The sequence below is a fragment of the Carassius gibelio genome, chromosome B2, assembly GCF_023724105.1.
Source record: "Carassius gibelio isolate Cgi1373 ecotype wild population from Czech Republic chromosome B2, carGib1.2-hapl.c, whole genome shotgun sequence".
NCBI classification, from domain to species: domain Eukaryota; kingdom Metazoa; phylum Chordata; class Actinopteri; order Cypriniformes; family Cyprinidae; genus Carassius; species Carassius gibelio.
The window spans coordinates 2864894-2878594 of record NC_068397.1 but is presented as its reverse complement, the minus strand read 5'-3'; the positions used below and the strand labels follow the sequence as shown (position 1 = coordinate 2878594).

Here is a 13701-nt window from a genome sequence, read left to right as displayed (position 1 = left end):
TTAGAGAAGTACATCTGCAAATATACAGGACTTTTATTTAAGTGTGGTTAAGTAGGATACTTACAGGATAGCACCTTATTGCCACAGGCGTGACATTTTTCGATAAAACTTTATTGGAAGGTGTCCTTATTACACGTTACATGTACTTGCTATTATTATAACAATTACTTGTGCATGCAAGTAAGCCAAAGCCAAAGCCTAACCATATAGTAAGTACATGTAGTTAAGTTATATTACTCAGTAATTAAATGTATTACACTAGAACAAGGACACCTTCAAATAAAGTGTAACCACTTTTTCATCACAACAAATTAAACAAGCTCTGGGCCATTCTTAAAGGGTGAGTTCACCCATAAATGTAAATGATGTGATTTAATTACTCACCCTCATGTCGTTCCAAACCCGTAAGACCTTTAGTTCATCTTCTGAACACAAATTAAGATATTTTTGGTTAAATCTGAGAGCTCTCAGATCCTGCATAAACAGTAAAGTAAATGAAATGTTCCAAGTCCCAGAAACATAGCAAGGACTATCCGTAAAATAGTCCATTTAACATCAGGGGTTCAACTTTAAGTTGTGGGTGAGCTCTCCCTTTAACAAGGTTAATGACATGCTTTATATTAGCCTTTCATTGCTGCACTAAACCAATCAAACACGCAAACTGTCTGGTTCCATCAGCTTTTGCGCAGATATTCGAGTTAAGTATATATAAGTGTTTTTATCCATTTTTACGTTTTTTTTTTCTTAATTAAAAAACTGTACACTGCTAATGTTATTAGAGATAAAATGACGTGATGTTTTCATAGGATTATCATGACCAAAATAATCCGTTATCAATATCACAATATTGTTCAAATGTGATTTTAAATTAAAAGAAATACTGGTTGGGTGACTTACAACATATTGTGTTATCTACTAACATGTACTATTTGTACAAATTAATTCTGACAAAGAAACGTTTTATAAAATAACAAACCTAACTTTTACTAAGAAAAGGTAATATCTGCTCCATTAACAGTTCCACATAGGCTATTTTAGTATTAAAGTGTTCAGATTTTTGTAATTAACATTAGTTTATTAACAGTTAGTTAACATTTACAACAAAATGTTGGTCTTGTTTTCTCATTGGTCTGAACAAAAACATCAGACAGGCTGAATAACTGTAAATCCACTCTCAGACAGCAGGTGGCGCTTATGGAGCATCAGAAATAGAGCTGTTGCCATGGTAACTGCTGTAAACAAACATTTTCCAAGAGTGTCACTCATATAGTTTTGAATGGGGAACAATGCAACACCAGACATGGCTGCTCTACAATAAAGATGTTTCTGAGATGAGCGCATGCACACTAGCTGTTCTAGCCCGCGAAATACATATAATTATTTTTTTTAAATGCTATTGGTCCGTAAGGAATAACATTTATGGGGCAGCTGTTTTCATTTCACCGGTGACTTCAAATATGACATTTAATCGTAAGCTTGGTAAACCGTTTTGGAGAACTTGATGCTTCCCCATTGAAAGAAATATGAGAGGCCTTTCACAGATTGCCTTAAATGGACTTTGGCGTTTTCAAATTAAAATTTTATTATTGATTAAATATTACTTTAATTACTTTTAGTTAGTTAATAGCTTTTCATGAACTCACAGAATTCCCTGGTTTCATATACCCCAATTAGGATGTGTTTATTCACAATGTTTTTTGCACATACATTACTGGCAGTACAAAATAGATGGGGAACAAATGTTTGGGGAAACAAAAACGATTGTGTAAAGAGGTACACAAAAGGAAAACTGTCAAACTGTCAACTGCTTGGAAACATACCAATGCCTTTTCATGAAAACACTTTCAAAATGGACATCTTCATTATCACAAAACAGTTTTTTGTTGATATTATACATGGTGTTTCATCCATATTTTTTGTTTTGTTGTCTTTCAAATCTGTCAATTCAGCCAAATGATAACACAGTCCGTTTCAGGGAATTAACAGGACGTTAAACCATCAAACCTGCTCTCCTCCTCAATCTCTGGTCAGAACTGAAACCTCTTCAAGATGCTGACGCACAACGTCATCCAGGACTTTACTGAGACCTTTACACGCCGTCATGGCTGCCTCTATTAAAGCGTCCAAGTGGTCCTGGTGGAGCCGGGCGTCCATCTGCAGCAGGGCGATGTTTCCACTGCGGGGAAGCAGGGCAAGAGCCAGCGATGTTCCTCCTCCGCTCTCCTCAGCGTGACACAGATCAGCCAGCGGTGTGTCCTCCACAAAGCCAGCGGTGCAGGCGCACACATAGTCACGCATGGGAATACCAGCATCCACCAGAGCCAGGGTAGCAGCATTCACACAAGCACTGTAGTTCCCACCGTCTGCCTGCAGAATCTACAGCACAGGACCAGAGACAGGGGTTGTGGATATTAGCACCAATAAAATGTGATATGATCTGAACTTTGCATTTTAAGTGATTCTTTCTCTTAGAGCAGTGGTTCCCAAACTGGGGTGCGTGCACCCCTAGTGGTGCGCAGACTGACCACCAGGGGTGCGCAAGAGAATGTTTGTAATGGCGGGGAAAAAGATCGCTCTTTATTATTTTTATGTATTTAATTGAAGGTAAACTTTACATGCAAAGGTTTTATTAAGAAATAAAATTTCACATTCCACATTACACACTCCATTACTGTATAAATTACAATTGATTTCATTTCATTTTACAATCACGTTTGTGTCACAATAGCCCCACCCTGTTCTTTTAGTTCATATTAGGTGCTAACCATAGACAGTAAAAGAAATCAGTCATCGCTGTCCCTTCAGAAAACTTGTGCACATCTCTAGTCCTCCTATGTATTATATGTAGCTGTTGCTGTAATGTTCAAATATAACAATTAATTTCAAATAACCCAATAAATTAATTAAATAATTATTATTATTTGGATTTAAGAAAAGTCTGGGGCTTTCCTAAATTTAAGAAGATTATCTTCAACAATCTTAAGAAAAGATAAGAATATTCTTAAGATGAATTTTTTTGGGAATACAAAATATCCTTAAGTTTTTTCTAAAATAAAAAAAATAAGAAGAAAATGGAAGTTGAGAAGAAATTTCTTCTTAAGAATGTTTCGTGAATCCAGGTTAAAAACGGGCACTTTAAAGAAATTAAATATTTATATGTATATATCATATATATTTAATGTATATGATCTGTGTGCAAACATGCAGGCCCATCCATCTCACAAAAAAAAGGAAGTGATCTTTTATTATTATTATGTTTTCTCATTTAGTTATTGCAATTAAAAATGTGAAATCTAACCAGAGTAAGGTGTTGGGGGGTGCTTGACAGGTGCCAAACACTAGAAAGGGGTGCATGCTGGAAAAAGTTTGGGAACCACTGTCTTAGAGTAATAGATATTCAAGATGCATTTCTTGATGCAGCAGTAGATTGTGTTAATAAACAGTGGTTTTCAGAAGTACTCTTGAGCCCATGCGGCTATATTTCACACCGCAGTGTAATGCCATCTGAGGGGGTCAAAGGTCAAGCTCATTCAACTCAGGTTTCCTGTCTTGCCCTACATGTACTGTGATTTAATTAAAATTTTAATTTTTACAATTTGGGCTGTATTAATGCAAACACCATACATTGTAAAATTTATTGAAATTCTAATATTTCACCCTCAATTCCTTTTAGAAAACATTTTAAAATGAGTAAAACAATACATTACGGAAAAATGCACAAGAAATAATGCATCGAAATTAACGTTGCTGCTAATCACTGACATATCCAAGACTAGAATAACTCCCAAAAATGTTTGAGATATGGGGGGGAAAAAAAATTATATATTTTGTTTAAAAAATAACAACACCACCAGTGGCATTATGTAAACAAACAACTCGCATTTGAATGGTTACAATTCTGAAAGCAGAATTTTTGTTTTTTATATACAGTATAATACTTGTAAAACCTGTAACTGCAGGTTAGCACACACACTTCTAGATTACACTTAGTTTCAGTCGAGTGCTCTAACCTTAACGTAGATGTCGATTTGTGATCGTGGGTAGAGCTCGGTGAGCACCGCAGCTTCAAAGGTCTGTTTGAGATGAAGGCTCATCTCGCTGGACTTGCGGTCTCCGTGTGGACGTCTCTTCCTCTCCGCCGTGCTGAACGTGGCCATGCTGAACTGACAGTTAATGACTGCTCGGTCGTGCAGAGATTTACTGCGAGAGCCTCGCGTCTGCAGGGAGTCAGACAGATCAACATGATTCAGATCATCCAAAATAACGGTTTTGTTTATATAACGTATGTGTGTACTGTTTATATTTATTATGTATATATAAATACACAGACATACAGTACAAATTTTGAATATATTTTCATATATATATATATATATATATATATATATATATGTGTGTGTGTGTGTGTGTGTGTGTGTGTAACAAACACATTTTTCTATAAATATATACATGCATGTGTTTGTAGCTATTTATAGATGCATAATAAATGTATTACACTGTAAACATACATATATCTTACAAATAACGCAATTAAAACAAGATCATGAGTTTACAAAAACACATTACAAGCTAAAGAGATATAAGAACATATTATAAATTATCACAAACTTTTAATAGTATTGTATACAGCAATTACAACTTTTTAAACGCTATTTTACGCTTTTGAAATTTAAACGTTACCGTGAATTAGGCTCATTTTGAGCACAACATTGTACCTGCTCTCAGTATATGTAACTTTAATTGATGAAAAAGTAAATTTGTAGTTTTTTCTTCTTCCCGAATGCATCACCTGCATAGTAATGAGTAAGACGCGTGTTTGTTAATTACTTACGTTACGACGGAGAAGCATTCGGGAAAGTTTACAGATGTGTTCAAAACTGTGCACTTGTAAACTTTTAAAACGGAACACACCTTTTATGTATATATATATATATATATATATATATATATATATATATATATATATATATATATAACACTAACAGCTACCCATATTGCTTGAATATTGTATAATTGGTCTATGTGATATATATAAGGCCTGACCTCGTGCGGTCCGTACACCACGGCCAGCGCTTTAGTGTTGCCCTGCTCCAGATACGCGGATCCGTCCGCCTGCGCGAACACGCTCGTGCGGGCCTGAACCTTGCGCAGCTCGGACGCTTTTCGTCCATCGAGCCGGTATCCCTGATCCGACAGCAACTCGAGCCCCGCCATTGAGCACTGTTGATTCGGTAAAACACACGCGGTGTCTTCTTCACTGATCTCCTTTGCTGGTGATTTCAGTCTCGGAATCTGAAGAGCTCCACCTGCTGGACTACGGTGGGATAGTATTGAGGTCTTGTCCTCTGGATGTTTCTCGGGGTCGGTGGTGATGCTCTATGGAGTGAGTTTTGGTTATGGAGTGAGTTTTGGTTCTTTATTACATGCGAGAAAATAAAAGATCTGAGAGAAAAAAAAAAGTTTGAGAGAAAAAGTTATCACACTGATAGCAAAAAAACATTTCATGAGAGAAAAAAGAATATTTAAGAGAAAAAGTTTTCATGCCAATAGCAAAAAATAATTATATTTGAGACTAAAAAAAGTTTTGAGAGAAAGTATTTTCTCATAGAACATAAAAAAATATACATTTGAATTTTTTTTTAGTATTTCTGAGAAAAAAAATCTCTCTCAAAATACTTTGAAAAAAACTCTCAAATATATATTTTTTGCTATCAGTGTGAAAATATTTTCTCTAAAAAAAAAGTGTTTCTCTCGAAACGCTTTTCTTTGCTCTTGATGCAATTTCTTGCTCTCGTGTCAGGATTTTGCTTTCACTGTGAGAATTGTGTCATGGGCGGGGCCACGTTTCAAATGGCCAGTCGGGTGAGCATCGTCTTGTCCTGGGAGTCGAACTGAATCATTACACCATTGTTCGGTTCACCTGCATAGATGCCGCCTCTGCCTTATGACTAGTTAAGTTGAGCAGTGAGCACGGACACTCCAATGTTTGGGCAAGATGATGACACACAGCTGGCTGAGCAAGTTCAGTATCACTGAAGATTAAACATTAAAAAATAGCACTCATATTCATGAATGAATGTGTATTATATTATTTGCTTGCTAATCGCTAGTAAAGCTAACCAGCCATCATGCTAGGTAAACTTGCAAACTCACCTGGTTTATACTATGTTTAAATCAAATGCCAAATTAATGTTTTGATTTAGATAGTTTCACGCCTTATTTAGTGAGTAGTGAGCTAGTTTCTACCTTTGCACTTGCTAGCCTCAAAGCACCTGAAGAGTAACTGCTTGTTCATACAACCTCCCGTACAACTTTCAACTAACGTTAATATGCATGGAAGGTGGCAACCCTACAACTAGCTAACGTTAGACAATGATTGATATACCGTTTGAAAGATTTAAAAGAAAAAATAATTACCATGACAGTACAGGCACAAACATATTTGTGGGTTGCTAATGTAAGAGTTAGTCCTAGACCTGCAATTTACCTTGTCAGCTCTAGACCTCGGCTAGATGGTAAAAAATATTTAGAATAAGCCCTGTGTAGCTGAGTTTGTGAGCTATACATGCAGTGTAGCTAAACATGTAGTGCAACAACCATACAAAGACTATTTTAAACAAAACTAGGTGGGACACTTTCAAACGGTATATCAATCACTGCTCACTACTCACTAAATAAGGCGTGAAACTATCTAAATCAAAACATTAATTTGGCATTTGATTTAAACATAGTATAAACCAGGTGAGTTTGCAAGTTTACCTAGCATGATGGCTGGTTAGCTTTACTAGCGATTAGCAAGCAAATAATATAATACACATTCATTCATGAATATGAGTGCTATTTTTTAATGTTTAATCTTCAGTGATACTGAACTTGCTCAGCCAGCTGTGTGTCATCATCTTGCCCAAACATTGGAGTGTCCGTGCTCACTGCTCAACTTAACTAGTCATAAGGCAGAGGCGGCATCTATGCAGGTGAACCGAACAATGGTGTAATGATTCAGTTCGACTCCCAAGACAAGACGATGCTCACCCGACTGGCCATTTGAAACGTGGCCCCGCCCATGACACAATTCTCACAGTGAAAGCAAAATCCTGACACGAGAGCAAGAAATTGCATCAAGAGCAAAGAAAAGCGTTTCGAGAGAAACACTTTTTTTTTTTAGAGAAAATATTTTCACACTGATAGCAAAAAATATATATTTGAGAGTTTTTTTCAAAGTATTTTGAGAGAGATTTTTTTTCTCAGAAATAATTAAAAAAATTTCAAATGTATATTTTTTTATGTTCTATGAGAAAATACTTTCTCTCAAAACTTTTTTTAGTCTCAAATATAATTATTTTTTGCTATTGGCATGAAAACTTTTTCTCTTAGATAATCTTTTTTCTCTCATGAAATGTTTTTTTGCTATCAGTGTGATAACTTTTTCTCTCAAACTTTTTTTTTTTCTCTCAGATCTTTTATTTTCTCGCATGTAATAAAGAACCAAAACTCACTCCATAATGCTCTACCGCCGTCTACCGCCAATTAATAAAAATAAAACAAGGTTGCGACTTTTTATCTCACAATTCTTAGGTTGTCTTTTTTCTCTGAATTGCGAGATATAAACAGAATATCTTGCAATTCTGACTTTATAATGCAATTGCGAGTTATACAGTCAAAATTGAGAGTTTTAAGTTCAGAAATGCACGTTGGGAGTTGTTTTCTAACAAAATTGCGAATTTATATCTCGCAATTCTGACTTTCTTTTTTTTTCTTGTTCTCACAATTGCGAATTATAAAGACTGAGACAAAAATAATAGTAAAATATAGCTGCAAGCAGCAATAACGGGGCCAAGCACTACAGTAGCAAGCTTCAGACGAACGGCAGGAATGAGTAATTAAGACAGTTTTAAGATTATTTTAGGCAAAATGGCTTGAAAACAATAAACACAACAACTAGTAATAGGATTTATTTGCTTATCACGTGTAACCAATAGGTGGCGCTGTTACCAAATTAGTTTGGAAAGGTCAGTGTGAGGTGACGATGACACATACAAAGTTTGGTGCAAATATGTCAAAGCTTTGCAGAGATACAGCCTCAAATGCATTTTGGCACCCTTCCAGCAGTTTCGTTGATGCGCTAAATGAGAACCACTTCGTATATCAATACGAAATCTATAACATTTTGCCAGGATGGTCTGAAATTGATCCACGTCAAATTTGGTGAAAATCAGACAAACGGTCTAGGAGGAGTTCGAAAAAGTAGGTTTTCAACATTCATCAAAATGGCGGACAGGAAGTTCAGCCAAATAAAAAAAAACTTTATATCTATTTTCTCGGCGTGACCCAAGGAGTCTATGAAGACCAGCATCATGTCAATACCCAGATTTATTCAAAAGTTATTAGCCTTTATGTAAATTGAGTTATAACTTTTGACCACTAGGTGGCGCTGTTTCAAAATATTTTGAGTACCTTCAGGGGATGGTGTTGTTGACACATTCTGAGTTTCGTAACATTACACCAATGCATTTGTTTAGTATAGCATTTTATTTCACAAAACTGTATTGAAGTCAATGAGAATTTCATGTTTTGTTCTATTATAGCGCCACCAAGAGGCTCAGTCCCACCATTTTTTTTTATGTTTGCTCAGAGTGAGCCCATACATATGTGTGTCAATTTTGGTGAAAATATCTCAATTCACTTCAGAGTTATGGGCATTTATATGAAAAAGCATGTAAAAATTGACTGACTCTTGACTTTGATTGAATATTACTACCCCTTACTATCAATATTTTGGCATTTGGGCATTGGCGTATAGCTATCGACCTATGTTTCCGAACTTCTGACGGTGGTTTCGTCTCGATCAGACAAGCGGTTTCAAAGATATAGCCAGATGTTTTTTAAGCGCTAAATCACAACGCTACACAAACCGTAAGGCGAAACCTAGAATGTTTGGTATCGTTGGACTCAGTAAGGTTTCAGGAGTCGAATTTGGTGAGTCTCGAGAAAATAAGTCGACCAGACCCAAGGTTATAAGCATTTAAATAAGGATGATCACCACTAGGTGGCGCTGTTTCGAAACTTCTCACGCTCCTTCAGGACATTGTACTGATGACCCATACCATGTTTCGTAACAATCCGTTGATGCGTTCTGAAAATACAGCATTTTAGCACAAAATTCAAAATGGCCGACAGTCAAAATGGCCGAGATGGTAAAATTGGATATCAGTTGACTCGGCATGTTGCTCTGAATCTAACAAGACCAATGTTATGATTTTTGGACAAACTGTTTAGAAGTTATAAGCAAAAATAGCAATTTTTCATATCTCCAGACCAGTAGGTGGCACTGGGCCGAAACGCAGCAAGTAGCCTCAGGTCATGCTTGTTATGACATGTACCAGGTTTGGTCTGAATACGATAAATCGTTGCAGAGATACAGCCTTGCGACTGTTTTTGTAAGCGTTACGTAAAATTTGTTTGAGCGTTTATCGAAAACAGTTTGACGAATCAATTTGATTTGCATAACTTTTGGTCAGCACTGCCTGAAGATAATCTGGTTCAATTTTCGTGTGAATCGGACAAACCGTCTAGGACGAGTTCGAAAAAGTAGGTTTTTTAAAAAATTCAAAATGGCGGCCATATTTCTATGACAGAAAATGACGTCATAGGATGCAATCGAATCGGCATGAGCTCAGAAATCAGAGGAAAAAAGATTTTTGTTGATTGGCCTTAGGGTTAAAAAGTTATTAACAAAATAAAAGTGAAACTTTGGACAGTTGGTGGCGCTAGAGGCAATGTATTAGACCCACCAAAATTGGTGTACTTAATGTTGGCACTGTCCTCTATCAGAATGTCAAACCATTACAACTTTCCCGCATTTGGTTCTATGGGCTGCCATAGACTCCCAGTCGGAAGAATAATAATAATAAATATAGCTGCAAGCAGCAATTACGGGGCCAAGCACTCCAACGGCAAATGTAGGAGCTAAGCATCGCATGAAGCATCACACCAAATTCATTAATGAGCAATAACAGCAATTTTGGAATTATTGTAATTGAAATGGCAAAAAAAAAATTATAATACCACCTCTAGTAGCATGATTACTTGGCTTATCAAGCTTGACCAATAGGTGGCACTGTTATAAAATCAATTTGGTGTACTCTGTGTGACTTTTCAATGACACACACAAAGTTTGGTGTCAATATGCCAAAGCATTCCAGGGATACAGCCTCAAGTGTCATTTTCTCATTGTGCCTCAAATTCGTCGATGTGGTATGCGAAAACGGTTTTGTCTATCGACTCAAAAGCCATAACTTTGAGTCAGCATAGTCTGAAGATCATTTGATTCGAATTTGGTGAAAATCGGACCTACGGTTGATGAGGAGTTCGACAAAGTAGGTTTTCAACATAAATCAAAATGGCGGACCGGAAGTTCAGCTTACTATGGTATATTTGGTATCTATGTTATCGGCATAAACCAGGGAATATTTTGAGCCCAGTTCCACTCGAATGGGCTAATGCAATAAAAAGTTATTAGCATTTTTACAAGTGTAATTATTCATGGTTAATGAATGGTTTATTACTCTTGACCAATAGGTGGCGCTGTTACCAAATTTATGTGGCATGGTCAGTGTGAGGTAGCGATGACACGTACAAAGTTTGGTGTAAATATGTCAAAGCGTTGCAGAGATACAGCCTCAAATGCATTTTGGCACCCTTCCAACAAATTCGTTGATGCGCTTAATGAGAACCGTTTCATATATCGACACGAAATCCATAACTTTTTGCCAGCATGGTCTGAAGATGATACACGTCAAATTTGGTGAAAATCGGACTAACGGTCTAGGAGGAGTTCGAAAAAGTAGGTTTTCAACATTAAGCAAAATGGCGGACAGGAAGTATGGCCAATTTTCACATAATTGGTATCAATGCTCTCGGCTTTACCCACAGAATATAGGGAGGCCATTTTAATTTTAATAGTCTAATTTATTCAAAAGTTATTAGCATTTATGTGATATTTCATTATAACTATTGGCCACAAGGTGGCGCTGCCACCAAACTTTTTGAGTACCTTCAGGGCATGGAGCCGAATATTTTTGTAATTATTTGCGAAACGATACGATGATGCGTTCAAAAAATACAGCATTTTGAAACATAATTCAAAATGGCCGACGCCTAAAATGGCCGACACGGGAAAATTGGATATCAATCGACTCGACATGACGCACTGAATCTACAGAGACCAGTTTTGTAATTTTTGGCCAAACCATTCAGAAGTTATAAGCCAAAATATGCATTTTTCATATCTCCTGACCACTAGGTGGCGCTGTGTCGAAACACTGCAGGTAGTCTCAGGTCATGCTTATTATAACACACACCAAGTTTGGTCTCAATACGCCAAACCGTTGTGGAGATATAGCCTCACGTGTATTTTTGCGTGCTTTTCGTCATATTTTTTCACGTGTCATTCGAGAACGGTTGGACGAATCAACTTGAATTCCATAACTTTTTGCCAGCATGGTCTGTTGATGATCTGAGCCAATTTTCGTGAAAATCGGACAAACCGTCTAGGACGAGTTCGAAAAAGTAAGTTTTTCGAAAAGTTGAAAATAGCGAAAAAACTAAACCTTGCGATTTTTGAATTTTAGGGTTCATTCGACTTGGCTTGAGCCAAGGATTCAGAGGAAAAAAGAATTTCCATTTTCTGGCTTACGGTTCAAAAGTTATTAGCATACAAACATTGAAAGTTTGGACAAGTGGTGGCGCTAGAGAGTAGGAGTTAGAGGCTTCAAATTTGCTATAGTTAATGTTGGGACTGTCCTCTATCAGTGTGCCAAATTATACAACTTTCCCGCAAACGGTTCTATGGGCTGCCATAGACTTGCGGCGGAAGAAGAAGAAGAAGAAGAAGAAGAATAAATATAGCTGCAAGCAGCAATTACGGGGCCAAGCACTCCAACGGCAAATGTAGGAGCTAAGCATGGCATGAAGCATCACACCAAATACATTAATGAGCAATAACAGTAATTTTGGAATTATTGTAATTGAAATGGCAAAAAAAAATCATAATACCACCTCTAGTAGCATGATTACTTGGCTTATAAAGTTTGACCAATAGGTGGCACTGTTATGAAATCAATTTGGTGTACTCTGTTTGACTTTTCAATGACACACACAAAGTTTGGTGTTAATATGCCACAGCATTCCAGAGATGCAGCCTCAAGTGTCATTTTGTCATTGTGTTTCAACTTCGTCGCTTTGGTATGCGAAAACGGTTTTGTCTATCGACACAAAATCCATAACTTTGTGTCAACATAGTCTGAAGATCATCTGATTCGAATTTGGTGAAAATTGGACATACGGTTCATGAGGAGTTCGAAAAAGTAGGTTTTCAACATAAATCAAAATGGTGGACCGGAACTTCAGTAAACACTGGCATATTTGGTATCTATGTTATCGGCATAAGCCAGGGAATATTTTGAGCCCAGTTTCGTTGCAATAGGCTAATGGACTAAAAAGTTATTAGCATTTTAAAAAGTGTAATTACTCATGGTTAATGAATGGTTTATTACTCTTGACCAATAGGTGGCGCTGTTACCACATATATGTGGCATGGTCAGTGTGAGGTGGCGATGACACATACAAAGTTTGGTGCAAATATGTCAAAGTGTTGCAGAGATACAGCCTCAAATGCATTTTGGCACCCTTCCAGCAAATTCGTTGATGCGCTAAATGAGAACCGTTACGTATATCGACACAAAATCCATAACTTTTTTCCAGCATGGTCTGAAGATGATTCACGTCAAATTTGGTGAAAATTGGGCTAACGGTCTAGGAGGAGTTCGAAAAAGTAGGTTTTCAACATTAAGCAAAATGGCGGACAGGAAGTAAGGCCAATTTTCACATTATTGGTATCAATACTCTCGGCATGACCCACAGAATATAGCGAGACCATTTTAATTTTAATAGACTAATTTATTCAAAAGTTATTAGCATTTATGTGATATTTCATTATAACTATTGGCCACAAGGTGGCGCTGCCACCAAACTTTTTGAGTACCTTCAGGGCATGGAGCCGAATATTTTTGTAATTATTTGTGAAACGATACGATGCTGCGTTCAAAAAATACAGCATTTTGAAACATAATTCAAAATGGCCGACGCCTAAAATGGCCGACACAGGAAAATTGGATATCATTCGACTCGACATGACTCAATGAATCTAAAGAGACCAGTTGTGTGATTTTTGGCCAAACCATTCAGTAGTTATAAGCCAAAATATGCATTTTTCATATCTCCTGACCACTAGGTGGCGCTGTGTCGAAACACAGCAGGTAGTCTCAGTTCATGCTTGTTATAACACACGCCAAGTTTGGTCTCAATATGACAAACCGTTGCCGGGATATAGCCTCACGTGCATGTTTGCGTGCTTTTCGTCAAATTTGTTTACGTGTCATTCGACAACAGTTGGACGAATCAACTTGAATTCCATAACTTTTTGCCAGCATGGTCTGAAGATGATCTGAGCCAATTTTCGTGGCAATCGGACTAACCGTCTAGGACGAGTTCGAAAAAGTAGGTTTTTCGAATAATTGAAAATAGCGAAAAAACTAAACCTTGCGATTTTTGAATTTTAGGGTTCATTCGACTTGGCCTGAGCCAAGGATTCAGAGGAAAAAAGAATTTCCATTTTCTGGCTTACGGTTCAAAAGTTATTAG

At 37.0% G+C, this 13701-nt stretch overlaps 1 protein-coding gene across 1 annotated transcript; it reads right to left on the bottom strand.

The window, feature by feature from the left end:
- Nucleotides 1-1655: 1655 nt before the first annotated feature.
- exosc4 (exosome component 4) lies at nucleotides 1656-5271 on the bottom strand. Its single transcript, XM_052548995.1, has 3 exons — nucleotides 5044-5271; nucleotides 4011-4217; nucleotides 1656-2376 (listed from the first exon to the last, which is right to left on the bottom strand). Exons 1-3 carry the CDS (start codon nucleotides 5212-5214, stop codon nucleotides 2017-2019), a joined length of 738 nt encoding a protein of 245 aa, XP_052404955.1. The 5' UTR covers nucleotides 5215-5271; the 3' UTR covers nucleotides 1656-2016.
- Nucleotides 5272-13701: the final 8430 nt, after the last annotated feature.

Bases quoted from the DNA above. Each gene is read 5' to 3' on its own strand.
- exosc4 (XM_052548995.1), bottom strand. From the start codon at position 5,214: ATGGCGGGGCTCGAGTTGCTGTCGGATCAGGGATACCGGCTCGATGGA. The intron at 4,218-5,043 runs GTCAGGCCTTAT...GACTCCCTGCAG, and splicing joins TGGTGTACGGACCGCACGAG to ACGCGAGGCTCTCGCAGTAA. The intron at 2,377-4,010 runs GTTAGAGCACTC...CCTGTGCTGTAG, and splicing joins AAATCGACATCTACGTTAAG to ATTCTGCAGGCAGACGGTGG.